Genomic DNA, 21,555 nt, shown 5'->3' with positions numbered 1-21,555 from the left:
TGATTTAGAAATGCAAAGCAGAACATTTAAATACAACATGATAGAAACTTGTACCTTATCTGTTCATTAGTATATATAAAATTGACAAATATGAACCACTTTTTGGCAACAATACAGATAACTTTATATAGACAATATAAACACAGAACAACATATATATTTTGCATTGATCGAAATAGTTTAGTTTTAGATTGAAACAAACTTTTTCAAAATCTGGGTGACTTTTCTAATATTATCAATTAAAACATTGCAAATATTGATGGACATATCAACAGTAAAGTAAATTATAAAAACAACGGTATACAACAATTAAAAGATAATCATCTATACATAAATTTACAATTTAAAAAAAACATGGTATTTCTATTTCTAAAAATAAAAAAAAATAAAAAAATTTAATACGCCATAATAACCTTAAAATATTAAAATAGCCTCATTACTTTTAGCTGAGATTTATATATTTTGGTATAGTATGTACTAGGTATATGGTTTTCTCCTATTGGTGCTATTTCTTTTCTAGCACATACACACATATAATGACACTCCGCACCGACTGTTCGAATCGCCAGGCTGGCAAATGTTCAAGACCACGTTTGTCTCATACAAATAAAGATTTATATGATTTTATTCTGAGTTAAGCGCTGTTGATATAAAGTTGAACGCGGAAGATCAAAGTCCAGCACAAGAGATGATAACTAAAGCGCAGATGATGTAAGCTCTCGACCTGAGGATACAAACTCTAGTATAAAATGTTAACTTTAAAACTAATGATAAAAAGCCAGCACTTGAGATAAATTACCAATCTGAAACTGACTGTAGAACCAAGAGCTGAAAATAGAAAAATGTGCGTTAAGTCCCGCGATAGGAATTTCAATTCTAGGACTGCGGATATAAACGTGAGCGCTGAAGATACAAAGGCCAGCAGAAGAAATGTGAGCTCAGTTGCTAGTGATATTCATTCAAGTGCTAATCATATAAAATCCACTTGATATATCTACAAATCTAGTTCATACCTTCATGCACTAAAGATTAAGAAAGGAGATGTAAAGTCAAGAGCTGAAGATGTATACTTAAGCACTGGGTAGCTAAATAGCGCAACAGATGTATAGTCCAGCGCTGGATTTCTTTTAGTTCTATTGATACAAATCCCAGCACTGAAGATATAAATAAAAGCCCTGGATTTTCATCTCAAGTGCTGAAGAAATTAAGTCCAGCGCTGGAGATCATGGAGTCTTTTTACCGGTCGTTGTAAATTGTAATTTCTGTTTGCTTCGTCTCCCAATTATTTTTGGTTACGTATTGCCTTTCCTGTAAAGTATGTTCCTTTTCTACTCTTGTTTTAATTTATTTTTTAACCCCAACAATCATCACATTCATAGTTGCTTATATACAAAGGACAAAATGGCTACAAGGAAACTTAACAGAAGGAAGTATTTTAATATCTAATTAACCCAAAAATTATTTGAAAACTGAAAAATAGCTCAACGATCAGTTTAAACAGAAGCCATACTATACAAATTATATTTTATATTATTATATAATAGCTATACAGTTCACAATTTAAGAATTAAATTACATATTTGTTCATGCATATATAGTCTAGTTCATAAGTTTTGACAACATGTTTATCATGAAATTCTCAGCTCAATCTTTTTCAATACAAGATTCATAGACTGGTTCTCTGTCCTTTAACAAGGGTGTCTAAGATGATGCAAGGGAGAGAACCCGCCTACCAGATTTACAACTTCTCTAGGAAAAATAGATTCCAAACGCCCCTTGCTGTTCGGTTTTAATAGAAAGTTTCAAAAACTTAATGATGATCAAAAAGTTATTTCGATATATGCAGTATGATCACGCATCATTAGACTGACAATGTCTCCTTGAGTTTATCCCAGAATACGACATCACCGTATTCGTCGTTTGGATACTCTATGTACGATTTTGATTGGATAAGTTCCAAAATATTCAATGGTAGATCTTTAGATGCTATTTGTTCAAGGAACACGAGCAATATAATGTTTTCTTTACTTCTTGAATAGATACTCTCCATTTTTGCCATATTAAATTCAAACAGACACCAATCAGATTGTAAGAAATGTTGCGACAATATTACAACCGTTTTACGGCTGTTATGAATGGCGGATGTTAGATAAGATAATTTTATTAACCAATCATGGTGCCCAAAATTTGAGCTATACAATCAAATGAATTACAAAATAAAGCACAGAAAATGATTAGAATGATTTAAGTACAATTAAACAAAAAACCACATGAATACACATTTACACTAATTAACCTGATATAAACCAAGTTATTGACAAAACATAGTTGTTATGGGTGCCACTGTGACCTGGAGAAATTACATAAATCTTTAGGATAGTTCTAGGTCTATGGGAGACAACTCCTGATCAATTTTAATTTATATATATATATATCTAATATATATTTTTTCTTCTATTTTTTTTTTTTTTTTTTTTTTTAAACAACAATATTTTCTATAATTTTCTTTCGTTCTTCAAAAAGGGAGTGCAATAAATTAGATAAGTTTGAAGTAACAAACAAATCTTCAGATGAAAGAATCCAAACAAATTTCATTTCATCAGGTAATCTTGAAAAATTTTTGAATTTAGAATTTAAATTAGATAGATGTTGAGATCTAGTATCTTTTAGAACAGGACATTTTAAAAGAAAATGTAGTTCGTCTTCAACTGCGTTCTTACATAGCTTACACTTTCTGTCTTCAGCTTTAATTCCAATATACCTCCCTCTTTCTATTTCGAGATCATGACAGCTAGTTCTAAATCTTGTGATTATTTGCCTGTCTTTTTTTGAAATCATTTTTAAATATGGTTCAAACATAAAAATATTTTTAAATTTTCTGTAAGTTCTTAATTTATTGCCAGATTGTAAATTAGTACACTTCCCAGAATTGCTTTCTAAACTCGCTAACCAGCTTTCTTTAAATTTAATAGTTAAAGATGTTTTTACTTTTTTTAGAATATGGTTTTGTTTAAAGTTTGACTGGTTAACAAATAGATATTCTAAGTCTAGAAATTTAAATATATGTTTAATGCTTCCTATCCAAGATTCCTGGTTATGTTTGTCCATAGAATGAGATAGATTTATGGCTTCCCTTAGAATAATATTTGAAGGTTCAATATCTTTCATAAGATGGATCCAATATTTTACCATATTCATTATTACATAATACAGTGTAGGGAGTGAACCTAGTTCTCCTCTACATGCCATATTTGATGTTTTTATATTAACTCCAAGTGAAAATTTACAAAGCTTAGTATGAATTTTCTCTAGTACAAGATAATCAGTTTCTTTTGATATAAAGTTATCCAAATGTATTTGTTTCTTATGTGGTATATAACCCCAAATTTCAGATCCATACAACAAGATTGGTCGGATTGTATGGTTATAGATGTGTAATAAAGTACTAGGTTTTGGGCTTTCCACTGAAAAGGTCTTCCTTAATTTGAAATATGCTTTCATTCCTTTGTTATAAAGTTCTTTCTTTGCTATTTGGAAACTCCCAGACGATGAAAAATTTATACCTAAGTATGTGTAGTTCTGTACACATTCTAAAGTCTGGTTTCCTAATGATATTTTAATATTTTTAAGTCTTCCTGATTTGTTAAATACAAGAACCTTGGTCTTTTTTATGTTAACTGTCATTTTATAATCAACTGTAAATTTATTTAATTTGTTAACACAATTTTGAAGTCCTTGCTCTGATGATGATAAAAGAACTACATCATCAGCATACATTAAAATATTTAAAGGATGTGTATTTAATGGGATTGGGTCACATGTTTGGTCAAAATAGGTTGGCAAATCATTTAAATATATATTAAAGAGACAGGGACTGAGATTATCCCCTTGTCTTACTCCTATATTTGATTTAAAAAGGTTTGTCCTGTGTTGGTCTATTTTCACACAAGTTTCTGTGTTTTCATGTTATGTTAGTTGCGATATCATTTCCGGCCAAAAAGTCTCTTTTGTGCACACAACACCTTATATTTCGATCGTCCTCCAAATATTTTAGGAACTTTCTATGAACAAATGTCTCATCTTCGTCGGCGTAAGAAACGAAGGCATCGTACTGGAAATCATCGTCTGTTCTAAGAGGTTTGATTTGACCATGATGTTTGCCTTTCACTATATAATAAGCATAGCGAAGCTTCCATCTGTAGCGATAAATAATTCCAGCAATTATGACAAATGCAAAAATGGCGACCCATGATCCGACAGCGACTATTGTTGTCGTATATGAGGAGCATTTCTTCTTCAAATATTCGTAAATGACTCTTGAACTATTCAAATGCATTTGAAGAGATCGACAATCTTGGTGCAACAAGCTTTGAACACGAACTTTTGTTATTGACAACCACTCAATAAACTCAATTGATTCGCAAGAACATTTAATGGGATTACCCGATAATTCAACAGTCAAGCCTGGAACAAATGATGAGAGGAGATCTAACTGTTTTGTAAAAAAAGTGTCCAGAACAGAAAGTCTATTATTTGATATGTCTAAATGTGAAAGTTTTGTCATATGTTTTATTTCGAATGTAGCAGTTTCAAGCATATTCCCGCTCAAATTTAACGTGTGTAACTGTGTTTGGGCATTAAATAAGACTGATGGCAAGCTTGGAATTCTATTGTCAGCCAAATTTAGCACTTTAAGGTTGGCAAGTGGTGCTAGTATTTTTCCGTTTTTATCGCTTGGTATTACAAATCCTAATAGATTGCTTTGTACTAAAAGGGTTGTAAGGTTTGGCATTCCTGTAAAGAATCTTATAGATACTTTGGAACAATAGTTATTTGATAAGTTTAAGAATTTCAATTGATTTAGATTCCCAAGTGGACCTTGCCAGTCATAAAAGGTGTTGGAAGACAAATCGGCGTACCTCAACAAATTTTCAGTAAACGTCATATCCGGAAGGTAGTACCGTAACTTGCATTCTCTCAAGTGAAATATCCTTAAATTGTATGGAAAAAACACAGTATCACTACCTAACGAACTAAAAAAGGAGAAGCTGGTACCATTGTTCATGTTGGGTCTTTTGATTGCAAGTTTCGTGTACACGTCGGGGTTGTAACTGCAACGTGAAGTGGTGACGAGTGTATGATCACAAGTCTCGTCACGATTCTTCAAGAAATGTGACATTCCCATGTACGACATATTTACCTCGTGAACGGTCAATTTGATAAAGTCGGCAACGTAATTTCCGTAGAAAATTAATTCGTTGTCAGCGATTGACAATATTTTTAAAGTTTTTGGAAAAAAATCAATTGCACCCTTTTCGAAAAGCTGTAGCCGATTGCTGTTAATGTATATCTGTGTTATATTGGTACTTTGCAGAGGCTCGAGTACGCACTTAGTCAGTATTGTGTTCAAATCAAAAGTTTGATGAATTTTGTTAATTTTCAAAATTTTCAATGAGGTTGATGGTAAATCCTGTGTCACATTTGCAAATCCTCTAAATCTAAGGCATTTGTTGTACGATAAATCTAGATATTTCAAATGAATTAAACCTTTAAAGGTTGCGATCCATATCGCATTGATACCACACTCGCTCAAATCTAGCCGTTCAACATAAGGAATATATTTAAATGTATCTGGTGTAAGAATTTTCAGTGTACAGTATCCAGAGGAACCAGACACGTCCACTTCTTGAAGTAAACGGAGATTGGCATATTCCACACCAAATTGATCATTATCATAAGATACAGCATCTATTTTTAAAGTATTGAGTCTCACCAACGCTGAAACATTGAGCGAAAACTGCTGTCTGAAATTTCGTTTTAGCGTCAGATGCAGCAGGGATCCTAATGGCTTGAAAATATTTATCGAAATAGCGGAATGATAGAAAGGGTTATTGCTGATAGTTAAGGTTTCCAGTTTCGAGAGACCCTGAAAAGATAATTCTGACAGTTCACGAATTCTATTGTCTGACAAGTCCAAGTAAAGAAGGTATTCGCTCGCTTCAAATGTCAACTTTTCAATTCTAGAGATAAAGTTACTCGAAAGCGATATGTTTTTCAAATTGACGGGAAGTTTTGGAATAGTTTTAAGACCTTTTCCAGCACAGTCAGCTTTAATCATATTTTGGTTTATCAATGTACATAAACATCGACTCTCAAACTGACAAGTTTTATTCGAAGTCTCAACCATTTCTGTTGCAATGAACAAAAGAATGATGCGATAAAATGTTACTTGGTTTGCCATTCCTCCAGCACGTTCAATAAAATAATTAAAAATAAATCTGAAAATGAACAAAATGAGTATCAGATTTAGAAGTAATTCATGTTTAAAAAAAAAAGATCAACAGGAAAGTTTCTTGTCATTAAAGCAGAACACAGAAATATGCAACTTGCAATGGAATTATCTTTTCCATATTCATTCTTAGTTACAAAATAATGTAAAAGTCAGTCTACCAAATTTACTTTTTTTGTTTTATTAACACACGCATATTTATGTTGCTCAGTCTTTGGTTTATAAATTGTGTTTTCTATTATAATGTTGTTTGTCTTTTTCATTTTTTGACACGAATTTTTCCGTGTTTTTTTTCGACTTTGAATGTTCCTTTGTTATCTTTCATCTTTATTTTATAATTGAGAGGCCTCGGTGGCCAAGTGGTTTAAGTATTTCTATAACTGTTATTACCAATGTTATTTCAACTAATCGGGCGGAGTTTACGTATTTATTTGCATAAGGACAGAAGATGTGTGTGATAAAGATGATTGCCGTTATGATTATTACTGATTTCTAATCACCTATCAGTGTCATCAAAGGCATTTACAAAACAATGATTGGACACTTCATTGATGAATTTATCCTATCTATAGATGGACTGGGGCCGTATGCATAAAACATCTTAACTTAAGTATTCCTTAAACTTATATTTCACTAAGAATTTCCTTAGTTAAGTCAAATTCTTAAATGGTATGCATAAACTTACTTAAGTATTCACTTAACTAAGGAATACTTAAATCGGAACCTTTCTCTAGTTACCGTATGATAAATATTAGCTCATCACATGTACTCATCCGTGTAAAAGTTTGTTATGATTATTTTAATTTATTGATCAATGCATGCTTTTATTTTAAAGAGCTGGGGTTAAATTGATATAGGCATGTAAAACAATTCAATAGAACGTAACATAGTTTAATGATGAACAATTGGCGCATATAAGACAACGCTTTTTATGGTTGATGCTTTGACGGATGAGCATTGGTAATCCAAAACTTTCCTCTACTTAATCTTTAATTATCTTTCATGGGTGTAATATTTTCTGGAGACAACAATATGTTTTAAACTCTAACAAAACATGATCAAGGTTAAAGCAGTGGCGTAGCACAAGACTGAGTACATCATTGTAAGCATACATGTGCTAACAAATAATTTTACAAAACACTTTTTTTCAATAAAATGTTCACTTATCGTTGAGCTTATTATGAGCTGCCATCTCCCTGTCCAGAACCCTTGCCTACATTTGCTTATAGTTTAAAAAAAATCTATTTTGATGTGAAATTAACATTTTTATCACTTCCCTTTTACAACAAAAAAAGGGGGAGGGTAGATTGTTTTCCAGAAATCCATATACAAACTAGGGTATATTTCAAAAGTCCTACAATCTTTACTAAAACAAATTATTACAGTAAGTATATTCTCTACATCTTAACGAACTTAGAAATATTTTCGAACCGCAATATATCTCTGAATATATAAGGTAATATGAAAAAATAATTTAAAACGAGTAAGGTATCACAAATACCTTATATAACCGACGAATTCCATGGGGACTTCTGACTGCCGTAACAGTGATTCCAAACAATCAACCTAATTGTTTCATACCCCCCCCCCCCCCTTTTATGAAAGAAATCCACCTCTGGGTAGGTCTTAAAACTTTTTGATTTTGTCCCGGTAAGTGAACAAAAAATTAGGGTATGCCTTACATCTTTAGAATAAAACTGAATTGAAAGTTCAAATGACGCACCACCTCCCACCCAACCCCATCCACCCGGCAAAACAGAAACCACCCCAAACATATATAAAGTGTGGTTTTTCATGCTCTCTTCATTCCTTGATTCGGTTTTTAACTAACGGTTAAAATTGATACCGCGCTGTGTATTCTAATAATTAAAAAAAAAAAACGTTCACGTACAAATTAAACAAAAGAAAAAAAGTACCATGAATTACATGTGTGTAACACTCAGTACTTTTCGGTATACATAACATCGAGATTAGGAAATAGTATATATAACTACCCACTGTTATCTCTTGATTTGTTGATTATACGTGATTCGAAGAAAATAACGATGATCTTTAATATTTACTTATTATTTAGCAATAAATAAACGAATAATTAGTTTATTACTGATATATTTATTAATCAATCAAATTGTAGGTAACATAATCATGTTCTACCAAAAACGCAAACTTTCGACTAATTTTTAACTATTTTTGAAAATTTAAGGTAGCTCTATAGGTACCTTAGACTTAAGTGTTATCTTAGGCGTTTCCTAAGTATAAGGAGTTTTATGCATACCACTTAAGTTTTGTGGGCGTGACTTAAAACAACTAAGATTTTATTTAGGAAATACTTAGTTTAAGATTTTTTATGCATACCACTTAGATAAAAAGGGCGGAGTTTCCTTAACTTAAGTGTTTACTAAGGAAAATCTTAACTTAAGTAGCTTTATGCATACGGGCCCAGGTTAATTGTGACCGAATCGGTTAAACTCCGCCCAGTCAAGTGAAATAAATCGAGTAATATCTGTAGACAGTCAACACTGAGGTTGTGAGTTCGAACCCCGCCCGTTCGGATGTACTCGACTTCAATCTTAATTGACTAAGATTGTCAGTTTACCTTTCGCAGGTTGGTGGGATTTTTGGGGGCACTCCGTCTCCCGCCACCAATAACAACTTGCCGTTACGCATTACTCTAAATGTGGCGCTAAAAAATTGGCGTTAAAAACCAACAATCTATTAATCAATCTTTTATATTTGTATCTTATACTTATGTTTACAATTGATTTCTTTCACTTTGAGAAATAAAGTCATTAATTATGTGCAAATAATGTAAAAAAAGTGTTATCGCTACAAACAAAAAGAAATTTGAATAATGCAACCATAAACAAGTGGAAGGGAAATAGGAATTATAACCCTTTAATTCGCGTCATTTATGATTCAAATATAGAATCCAAATGTAGTTGTCATCCGACAAAATATTATATACTTGAACACGGTCAAATATTAGTAGATTTTAAGGAAAACGAGTACGCCGAAAGAACAGTCAAATTATAGTAATTAAAGATCATTAGGCAGTAAGCCAACGGTCGACTAAGATTCTAAAGAAATCGTTTGTTTTACTTACCTCGGAAAATTTAAGGCTTGACGTATGTTATAGACACTTGTCTGTTATCAAAATCCGAATCTGATGGATTATGTGAATCGTTTGGTTGTAGTGTATCCATCAAATATACTACTAATTGTCATACTTACTTTATTTACTTACAGCCGTCAAGATTATGCTGCATACAAATGAAACAAACACACAAGTATTGCTGAAAGCTTTTTCTCATCAACAAGTTTTGTTCGTCATATTTTGGGCTTGTTTTGCATACGAAATAAGGAAAACTTTCATTAACAATTAAAGGATTAACTATTTGATATTAAACAATGTACTTTTTTCCTGTAATCAAGCCAATAGTTCTAATTGCTACATTTGTTTAATGTTTCCATATAAGGCGATGATAATGTAACTTTAGGCATGTTATCCGCTCATTTGAGTGCACATTTTTACATTTGTCCTGATAAATCTCATTAAGGGAGTTCGCTTCTCAGTTTCAAAATAATTAACTTTTCAAAACACTAGTTTATATTGATAGGGGATTAATAAAGGAATCAGAAGTGCAAAAAAAAACATATAGGTCAATGTGCTAGTTTTCGAGATATTAGCCATTGAACTTATGGCGGGGAAATATTCTCTCTTGACTTTTCACAGCTTTATCATTGTCATGTTAAAGTTCTCAAAAACTATTAAAAAAAAATTAAAATTTTATAAGACTTTAACATATGGCTTATCATTATACATGTAAAAGATTTATAAAAAGAAAAGTGGGGGTCATAGGCAAAATTTTTTAAGGCATTCAAATGGATAAAACCAAAAGATTCCGATAATCTGACAAAAATCCCAAATCATGACAAGCGAACTTCCTTAAGTGCTGAACAAAATTTTATCGTGTTACATGCAAACATTATTAGACTTCTATACAACATTCAAGTAGAATACATATATAATGTTCATTGTGAACTTAACCATTCGCATTCTATTAATACAATATTCAGAATTTGTTACCGATACGATGTGTCTAATTTCCAACTGTGAAATTTTGACTTAGTGCAGATCGCATAGCAGGTAGCGGTTACATAGCAGGGGATGCTTACCCTGTCGTCGCAATTATTTCCGTTCCGTTCGGAGTTCATGCAATTCCCGACAGTTTCGTCCCCAGGGGTATCACCGAGGGTATCACCAGCTCAGTAGTTAGCACTTCGGTGTTAACATGAATATCAATTATATGGTAATTTTTGTAAATTTCCTATTTATAAAACTATGAATTTTTCGAAAAACCAAGGATTTTCTTATCCAAGGCATAGATTACCTTAGCCGTATTCGGTACATTTTTTTGGAATTTTGGGACCTCAATGCTCTTCAACTTTGTACTCGTTGGGCTTTATAGCTTTTTTTATCTGAGCGTCACTGATGAGTCTTATGTAGACGAAACGCGAGTCTGGCGTATACAATTATAATCCTTATACCTTTGATAACTTTTTTTTTATCTCAATTATTAATTGTCTTAGTTCAATCTTAGAATTATTTCATATATTGGCATTAGGATTGCACCCTAACCAGGCGGATTCCGGATGTCTATGATGTTATCATTTTTGAATTTGTTTCAGTATTACGAATCACAACCTTATTGGTCAATTGAATAATCGCGAGTTATTAGACTGATAACGTCTCCTTAAGTTTATCCCAAAATACGACATCCCAATATTTTTCGTTTGGTATTCTATGTACAATTTTGATTGGATAAGTTCCAAAATGTTCAACGGAAGATCTTTAGTCGGAATTTCAGCCATTGTCAAAGCCTACCGTTACTTACATCACATGTTTAACTTATTTAATTTTCGCTTAAACAAATGACACAAATAGCATATATGTACATTGATTTATCTATTACTAACAACTGTTCTTTTCACCAACCTTTATGATACATGCAATAGTCTAATCCCATATTTATTTGTCAGTATGTTATTTAATCGCAATTCTAAAAATTTGGATTGAATATTAATAACTGATGGTCTACATCCATTTTTCGGCACTAATTATCTTTGAAAGCCCCCCGCGAAGAGTTCATATCCGTTCCGTTATACTACTACATGTAACGATTTTTACTACTAAAACGGTAATGTTAAGGTGACACGGTAGTATTTCCTGGCCCATAGGGATAATATTAACCTTTTAAAAGTTGTCACAATTTTCTCACACTGCCTAAAATTCTACATACAAAGTTAATTGAAGTACTTCATTATGATATTCAGAAATTAATTTGAATATGTATCATTACCGTTTTCCTTGTTTTGCTATCTTTATAAACCTAGGGCCAGTAGTGCCTGTAGGTCTTTATCATACAGTGAATACAAAATTTAAAAAAGTTCTCAAAAATTTATTTTCACCAATTATGTAAAATTATTTGATATTATTTACACCTATTTATCTCTCAGTTTAGGAAAGTATATGCAGATTTTTCCAATCAAATACTAGTACATTGACTTAAGAAGGGTACACAAAAGATAAACATAAACTTTTGATTGAAGAAGAAGAGCCTACACGGAAATCCTTTAAAACTTACAAAGGTATTTTCCCAGATTGTAACATTAATCAACACAAAATTAGACGATATTTTTAGTAGATTTTTATTGTGCTTAAAAATCGTGTTATTTATTTTTGTTCTACAAAAGTGGCCATTTTTATAGTTTTCGAATCTCAAGCATGTGAATATGACTATATGTTAAGTTTACAAAGGAGTAGCTCTGGTAAGGGCCGATTTTGGCCTCAAATTTCAGGTTCATCTAACGAAAGTTTTTGGACACATTTAAACACTTAAGTGTCTAATTCAATTGATTCGATTAGTTTATGTGGATGATTTTAACTGATTTAGTCATTAAAAACGCACTGATTCAAGCTTAAAATGAAAAATCTATCAAATATGCCAAAAAACGTCACTTTTCAGATGGTTTTTGTCAAAAATGAAAGTGACCGCATCCATGTTTATCCTCAACCTTTATGTTTTGTGTTATCATCAAATACAACTTACATTTTAATATTATGAATGAACACGAATGCGGCCACTTTCATTTTAGACGGAAACAGTCTAAAAATTAACCAAAATGCTAAAATTTTGAAGATTTCAGTAATTTAGCATGACTTAATGATGCTAGAACGCGATATGTGTGCATTGTATCGTCAAAAACAGCTCTTATTTATGTAGCAGAAGCATTTTACTTTCGAAATTATAGTTTAGAGATTACATTTTCACAATTTTCTAAAACTGCTATATTTTGGGGTCAAAAAGGGGCCTTACTGAACCTACTCCTTTGCATTGTCAACTGATATAATACTTGTAGTAATTTTTTATATCGAAGTAAAGTAAGTGATCATTTTCACCACATTCAGTTGTTCTATTTGTTGTGTTCTCAACGTACTTTGCAGGTTCAGACAACTGTCATTTTCAATATTTCAATGTTGTTACACCAGTTTTCTTTTTTTATCATCTTTATTATCATCCTTTTAACTTTTTTGGATTCGAGCGTCACTGATGAGTCTTTTGTAGACGAAACGCGCGTCTGGCGTATATACATTTAGTGCTGGTATCTATGATGAGTTTACTTGAACCATTTAGTATAACGATGAACAAAGAAATCATGTATAATAAACAAAAAGGCAGGAAATGCTTATTTTACCGAATAAAGTAAGTATTATGAAGAGAGACACAGGTGATCCTCTATTAGATACAACAAGGCAACATCATAAAGAAATTCAGAAGAATACGTTGTCATGCACTGACAAAAGTCAAATTTTATACTTGATTTTTATTTTCGAAATGCAATGAAATGAAGAGGTTTTTGATAAATTAGTTTTGTGCCAAATGTAACGAAACCAATCAAACACTATGTATGTTACTACATCTATCTTTTTTCTTTCTTGTTATTATGTATATATATGCCGACTCTAAATAAAATTTACTTACTTACTTACTTAATTTACTATCAATAAGTCTGTTAAACCGCATGATTTATTTCAGAATTTCCACAAAAGTCTGCGTGCCAAGCCAACACAGCATAAAGTTTATATTTTGTAAATTTCGCATTCCATATATAATTTCACAGATTGTGTTTAGATTTTTGCAATGTTGTAAGAATTAAAAAACAAAATAAAAATATATCTGTATCAGACTTGGGGTATTTGTAATTGTAATCATTAATCAGCTGTAATTGATTACAATTTTTCAAGTAATCATTGTAATCATCAATCAGCTGCCAAAAATATGATTACATGTAATTTATTTAATCAATTACATTTGTACTTTTCAATACTCTGTAATCCTGATTACATTTTGATTACATTCCGATTACATTCCGATTACAATGATTTTTTTAAACTGTGTTTATGGTCAAGAAATTAAATTTTTTTTTAATAAATATTTTACATGTTAAGATAGTTTGGTTTACTTTATAAAGCATTTTGATTGATTTGTATACTTCAGCAAAAAATAAACTGTTACAGTATTGAAAAGTTATCATTATCCTAAGAAGAGACAACAATTCTATAAAAAAATTACATAGATTTTTACTGGTAACTTTATATCATTCATATTTTAACTTCTATAAACTGCACCTTGAATTACATATTTAGTTTGGAAGAGATTAGAAGACAAACAGCAAACTCTGTATAAAGCTTTATTCAATTGAAGTCAAAATAATTCAGAGATCAATCATGATGAAGTGTAATGGGTCAAACCAGTGACACAATGTTCATGTTTGTAGTGAACTTTCGTGGTTTATTAAAAAGATGAGGTTTAAAGTTATTATTTTATATTATATCAAACCTAATCCTTTTATTTACTTTGGCAATGTAATCATTAATTTAATCAGCCACTTTCAGAAATTATGTAATTGTTAATTGAATTTAATCGTACAAATGACAAAGTAATTGTAATTTAATCAAATACATTGAAAGTAATCGGACCCATCTCTGATCTGTATCTCTGCAAAGTTTTGTTTCGATAATGAAGATAAACAAGTCTATTAGATAGATAGAAAGATATATACTAGTAGATATTTTATTTTCTTAAAACTAAATACAAGTTCGCAAAGAAAAATACATATATATATATATATACAAATACAATAGTTGAGCTAAACAAATGCAATATTAAAAGGTGGGATGTCATTGCATGCTGATACGCGTAGATGTGATGGAATAATCTGAAAAATTGGAAACTGTTAATTCATCATGAATGTTAACATCAAGGACATGGACAGTTATTTTCTTTAGCCTTTATTTAAACGGGAAAATTAAAGGTTTATGTATATTATGTATTACTGTTATTAGCTATCAGCTAGCCAACGTTTCCGTGAGTTTATCCCAATTTACGACATCCCCATATTCATCGTTTGGATATTCTATGTAGGATTTGGATTGAATCAATTTCAAAATATTCAACGGAAGATCTTTGTTCAAGGAACACGAGAAATATAATGTTTTCTTTACTTCTTGAATAGATACTCTACATTTTTGCCATATTGAATTCAAATAAACACCAATCAGATTCGAGAAAGTGTTGTGACATTATTACGATCGTTTTTCTGCTGTTATGAACGGCTGATGCTATATTAGTTGCAATATCATTTCCAGCTAAAAAGTCTCTTTTGTGAACACAACAAAGTATATTTCGATCGTCCTCCAAATGTTTAAGTAACTTTGTATGAACAAATGTACAATCTTCGTCAGCGTAAGAAACGAAGGCATCATACTGGAAATCACCATATGTTCTAAGAGGTTTGATTTGACCATGATGTTTGCCTTTCACTCTGTAATAGGCATAACGAAGCTTCCATCTGTAGCGATAAATAATTCCAGCAATTATGACAAATGCAAAAATTGCCACCCATGATCCGACAGCGACAATTGTTGTCGTATATGAGGAGCATTTCATCTTCAAATATTCGTAAATGACTTTTGAACTATTCAGATGCATTTGAAGAGATCGACAATCTTGATGCAACAAGTTTTGAACATGAACCTTTGTAATTGATAACCATTGAATAAACTCAATTGATTCGCATGAACATTTAATGGGATTACCCGATAATTCAACAGTCAGGATAGGAACGGTTTTTGAGATGTGATCTCACTGTCTTGTAAAAAGAGAGTCCAAAACGGAAAGTCTATTGTTTGATATGTCTAAATATGAAAGTTGGTTCATGTGTCTTATTTCGAATGTGGTAGTTTCAAGCATATTCCCGCTCAAATTTAATTTTTGTAGCTGTGTTTGGGCTTTAAAAAATGCTGATGGCAAGCTTGGGATTCTGTTGTCAGATAAATCTAGCACTTGAAGGTGAATGAGTGGTGCTAGTATCTGGCCGTACTTATCGCTCGGTATTACAAATCCTAATAGGTTGCTTTGCACTAATAGTGTTGTAAGGTTTGTCATGCCTGCAAAGAATGCATTAGAGACATCTGAACAATAGTTACTTGATAAGTTTAAGAATTTCAATTGATCTAGATTATCGAGTGGACCTTGCCAGTCATAAAAGGTATTGGAAGAGAAATCGACATACTCCAGCATGTTATTTGAAAACCTAATGTAAGGGAGATAATACCGTAACTTGCATTCTCTCAAGTGAAGTTTTCTCAATTGATAGGGAATCAACACTATATCATCATCAAACAAACTAAAAAGGGAGTTGCTGATATCATTGTTCAAGTTGGACGTTTTGATTGCAACGTTCGTGTACACGTGGGGGTTTTAACTGCAACGTGAAGGAGTTTCGAGTGTATGATCACAAGATTCATCCGGGTTCTTCAAGTAATGTGACATTCCCATATATGATATGTTTACTTCGTGAACGAATAATTTAATTACATCATAAATGTATGCACCATAAAAACTAAATTCGTTGTCAGCGACTGACACCATTTTTAGAGATTTTGGTAGGAAATCGATAGCTCCTTGTTCGAGTAGCTGCAACCGGTTGCTGTTAAGAGATATTTCTGTTATATTGGTACTTTCGAGAGGCTTAAGTACGCACTTAGTTAGTACTGTATTCAAGTCAAAAGTTTGATGGATTTTATTGATTCTTAAAATTTCTAATGAAGTTGATGGCAGATCATATGTGACATTAGCTAGTCCTCGAAATTTCAGGCATCTGTTGAACGACAAATCAAGATATTTCAAATGAACTAGACCTCTGAAGGTTCTCCTCAAAATCGCATTGATACCGCACTCGCTCAAATCTAGTCGTTGAACATAAGGAATATATTTGAATGTATCTGGTGAAAGAACTTTCAGCTTGCAATATCCCGAAGATCCAGATATGTCCACATCTTGAAGGAAACGAAGATGTTCATATTCAGTACCAAATGGATCCTTACCACTAGACACAGCATCGATTTGTATAGTTTTGAGCTTCAATACAGGTGAAAAATTGGGATAAAAGGGTTGTTTGAAATTGTGTTTCATAATAAGGTGGAGTAAGGATTTTAATGGCTTGAAAACATTTATCCAAATAGCAGAATTGTCGATACGGTTTTTACTGATAATCAAAGTCTCCAATTTCGAAAGGCCGTGAAAAGATCTTGAATTCAGTTCCCGAATTTGATTAAATGACAAATCCAAGTAAAGAAGATATTCACATGCTTCAAATGTCCCATTTTCAATCCTGTAAATGAGGTTAAACGCTAACGATATGTTTGTCAAATCAGAGGGAAGTTTTGGAATATCACGAATCCATTTTGCAGCGCAGTCGGCTTTAATCAAATTTTGCTTTGTAAATGAGCACACACAACGACTCTCAAACTGACAAGGAAAAGTTCTGTTCTTAGTCTGAACCGTTTCCGTTGCAATGAGCAAAAGAGTGATACAATAAAATGTTGACATTCTCCCAGCACTTTCAACTAAATAACAAAAACACATCTGAAAGTAAATATATTAAGTATCAGATTTGATAATTACATTTTTTTCAAACAGGTCGAACGAAAGATTTCCGTTAATTACAGAAGTCATGAATATGCAGCTTGCTATTTAGAAACGGTATAAAGGTGCCAGTCTTGAATTACAACTTCAATTTCCGGTGCATGTCAAAACATGGAGGGAAACAAAATAGTGCATTTTTGTCTGAATTTTTTTCTGAACTCAATTTTTTTCTGTTTGATTATAGGTTTATGCTGAATTGAAAAAATGTATATAGAATTTTAAAATATCTTGCATCTTTTGGGGATATCAATCCAGGAAATTGGAAGGATATCATGTTTACTGCAAGTGGTGCGGCCTAGTAAAAATAGCAAACAGAAAGTAGAAAAAAATGTTTTGATTTCAGGATTGCGTAATTTTTTATTCTTCGTGGCAAGACCCTCTTTTTTCGATTAAATCACAATTTCACATTTGTACATACATGACATGAACATGAAAATTTTTTTCTATGTAGCATTTTTATTTTTTTATTTTCAAAGATCAGCTATTTTGCATGTAAGCCTATGGAGCAGTCAATTGTCTTTGATTTGTTGTTATTACCATGCTGAAAGTACAGCGCATTTGAGTAATTTTTATTTTTTATATAGGGCGCTCTATAAATTTTCATTATTATTATTATTATTATTAAAACTAATATCACAGGAACTTATTTCACTTATTTTTTTAAATTTAAATATTCGAACAAAACTCGTGGTGCTATGGTTTTTGTTCCGGAACTTATTTTACACTTGGTTAAAAAATTAGTTCCGGAACAAATTTTATAGTGCTGGAACATGTTTTCTGTGACATAAGTTCCAGTGGAACATATTTCTTATGAAATTTGTTCCAGCGGAACTAATGTCACGCCGGAACAAATATTTTGTTACATATACACATTTAGTCCTGGTATCTATGATGAGTTAACTTGAACCATTTAGTATAACGATGAACAAAGAAATCATGTATAATAAAAACAAAAAGGCTGGAAATGCTTATTTTAATCAATAAAGTAAGTATTATAAAGATAGACACAGGTGATCCTCTATTAGATACAACAAGGCAAAGTCATAAAGAAATTCAGAAGAATACGTTGTCATGCACTGACAAAAGTCAAATTTTATACTGGATTTTTATTTTCGAAATGCAATGAAATAAAGAGGTTTTTGATAAATCAGTTTTGTGCCAAATGTAACGAAACCAATCAAACACTATGTATGTTACTACACAATCGGCAATCCTCGGGTGACTTCGCTTCTCTCCTTATGAGGTACGGAATCGGCCGAGTTTTGGCGATTGTGTTACTACATCTATCAATAGGTCTGTTAAACCGCATGATTTATTTCAGAATTTCCACAAAAGTCTGCGTGCGAAGCCAACACAGCATAAAGTTTATATTTTGTAAAATTAAAAATATACCTGTATCTCTGCAAAGTTTTGTTTCGATAATGAAGATAAACAAGTCTATTAGATAGATAGAAAGATATATACTAGTAGATATTGTATTCTCTTAATACTAAATACAAGTTCGCAATGAAAATTACATATATATACAAATACAATAGTTGAGCTAAACAAATACACTATTAAAAGGTGGGATGTCATTGCATGCTGAAACGCGTAGGTGTGATGAAATAATCTGAAAAATGGGGAACTGTTAATTCATCCTGAACGTTAACATCAAGGACATGGACAGCTAGTTTTTTTTATCCTTTATTTAAACGGGAAAATTAAAGGTTTATGTATATTATGTATTACTGTTATGAGCTATCAGCTAGCCAAAGTTTCCGTGAGTTTATCCCAAAATACGACATCCCCATATTCATCGTTTGGATATTCTATGTAAGATTTGGATTGAATCAATTCCAAAATATTCAACGGAAGATCTTTAGATGACATTTGTTCAAGGAACACGAGCAATATAATGTTTTCTTTACTTCTTGAATAGATACTCTCCATTTTTGCCATATTGAATTCAAATAAACACCAATCAGATTCGAGAAAGTGGTGTGACATTATTACGATCGTTTTTCTGCTGTTATGAACGGCTGATGTTATATTAGTTGCGATATCATTTCCAGCTAAAAAGTCTCTTTTGTGAACACAACAACGTATATTTCGATCGTCCTCCAAATGTTTAAGCAACTTTGTATGAACAAATGTACAATCTTCGTCAGCGTAAGAAACGAAGGCATCATACTGGAAATCACCATATGTTCTAAGAGGTTTAATTTGACCATGATGTTTGCCTTTCACTATGTAATAGGCATAACGAATCTTCCATCTGTAGCGATAAATAATTCCAGCAATTATGACAAATGCAAAAATGGCTACCCATGATCCGACAGCGACAATTGTTGTCGTATATGAGGAGCATTTTTTCTTCAAATATTCGTAAATGACTTTTGAACTATTCAGATGCATTTCAAGAGATCGACAATCTTGATGCAACAAGTTTTGAACATGAACCTTTGTAATTGACAACCACTGAATAAACTCAATTGATTCGCATGAACATTTAATGGGATTACCCGATAATTCAACAGTCAGGTTAGGAACGGTTTTTGAGATGTGATCTAACTGTTTTGTAAAAAAAGGATCCAAAACGGAAAGTCTGTTGTTTGATATGTCTAAATATGAAAGTTGGTTCATGTGTCTTATTTCGAATGTGGTAGTTTCAAGCATATTCCCGCTCAAATTTAATTTTTGTAGCTGTGTTTGGGCTTTAAAAAATGCTGATGGCAAGCTTGGGATTCTGTTGTCAGATAAATCTAGCACTTGAAGGTGAATGAGTGGTGCTAGTATCTGGCCGTACTTATCGCTCGGTATTACAAATCCTAATAGGTTGCTTTGCACTAATAGTGTTGTAAGGTTTGTCATGCCTGCAAAGAATGCATTAGAGACATCTGAACAATAGTTACTTGATAAGTTTAAGAATTTCAATTGATCTAGATTATCGAGTGGACCTTGCCAGTCATAAAAGGTATTGGAAGAGAAATCGACATACTCCAGCATGTTATTTGAAAACCTAATGTAAGGGAGATAATACCGTAACTTGCATTCTCTCAAGTGAAGTTTTCTCAATTGATAGGGAATCAACACTATATCATCATCAAACAAACTAAAAAGGGAGTTGCTGATATCATTGTTCAAGTTGGGCGTTTTGATTGCAACGTTCGTGTCCATGTCGGGGTTGTAACTGCAACGTGATGGAGTTTCGAGTGTATGATCACAAGATTCATCCGGGTTCTTCAAGTAATGTGACATTCCCATATGTGATATGTTTACTTCGTGAACGAATAATTTAATTACATCATAAATGTATGCACCAGAAAAACTAAATTCGTTGTCAGCGACTGACAACATTTTTAGAGATTTTGGTAAAAAATCGATAGCTCCTTGTTCGAGTAGCTGCAACCGGTTGCTGTTAAGAGATATTTCTGTTATATTGGTACTTTCCAGAGGCTTAAGTACGCACTTAGTTAGTACTGTATTCAAGTCAAAAGTTTGATGGATTTTATTGATTCTTAAAATTTCTAATGAAGTTGATGGCAGATCATAGGTGACATTAGCTAGTCCTCGAAATTTCAGGCATCTGTTGAACGACAAATCAAGATATTTCAAATGAACTAGACCTCTGAAGGTTCCCCTCAAAATCGCATTGATACCGCACTCGCTCAAATCTAGTCGTTGAACATAAGGAATATATTTGAATGTATCTGGTGAAAGAACTTTCAGCTTGCAATATCCCGAAGATCCAGATATGTCCACATCTTGAAGGAAACGAAGATGTTCATATTCAGTACCAAATGGATCCTTACCACTAGACACAGCATCGATTTGTATAGTTTTGAGCTTCAATACAGGTGAAACATTGGGATAAAAGGGTTGTTTGAAATTGTGTTTCATAATAAGGTGGAGTAAGGATTTTAATGGCTTGAAAACATTTATCCAAATAGCAGAATTGTCGATACGGTTTTTACTGATAATCAAAGTCTCCAATTTCGAAAGGCCGTGAAAAGATCTTGAATTCAGTTCCCGAATTTGATTAAATGACAAATCCAAGTAAAGAAGATATTCACATGCTTCAAATGTCCCATTTTCAATCCTATAAATGTGGTTAAACGCTAACGATATGTTTGTCAAATCAGAGGGAAGTTTTGGAATATCACGAATCCATTTTGCAGCGCAGTCGGCTTTAATCAAATTTTGCTTTGTAAATGAGCACACACAACGACTCTC

General features: G+C 32.3%; 2 protein-coding genes across 2 annotated transcripts; both read right to left on the bottom strand.

The window, feature by feature from the left end:
- Nucleotides 1–1,552: 1,552 nt before the first annotated feature.
- LOC139529006 (toll-like receptor 4) lies at nucleotides 1,553–6,187 on the bottom strand. Its single transcript, XM_071325243.1, has 2 exons — nucleotides 3,969–6,187; nucleotides 1,553–2,192 (listed from the first exon to the last, which is right to left on the bottom strand). The coding sequence occupies exons 1-2, from the start codon at nucleotides 6,185–6,187 to the stop codon at nucleotides 1,862–1,864; spliced, it is 2,550 nt and encodes an 849-aa protein (XP_071181344.1). The 3' UTR covers nucleotides 1,553–1,861.
- A 12,896-nt stretch (nucleotides 6,188–19,083) lies between these two features.
- LOC139529005 (toll-like receptor 4) lies at nucleotides 19,084–21,222 on the bottom strand. The gene has a single exon (XM_071325242.1). It carries the CDS (start codon nucleotides 21,220–21,222, stop codon nucleotides 19,084–19,086), a length of 2,139 nt encoding a protein of 712 aa, XP_071181343.1.
- Between the last annotated feature and the right edge of the window lie 333 nt (nucleotides 21,223–21,555).

The sequence above is a fragment of the Mytilus edulis genome, chromosome 6, assembly GCF_963676685.1.
Source record: "Mytilus edulis chromosome 6, xbMytEdul2.2, whole genome shotgun sequence".
NCBI classification, from domain to species: domain Eukaryota; kingdom Metazoa; phylum Mollusca; class Bivalvia; order Mytilida; family Mytilidae; genus Mytilus; species Mytilus edulis.
This window is presented reverse-complemented; position numbering and strand designations above follow the sequence as displayed.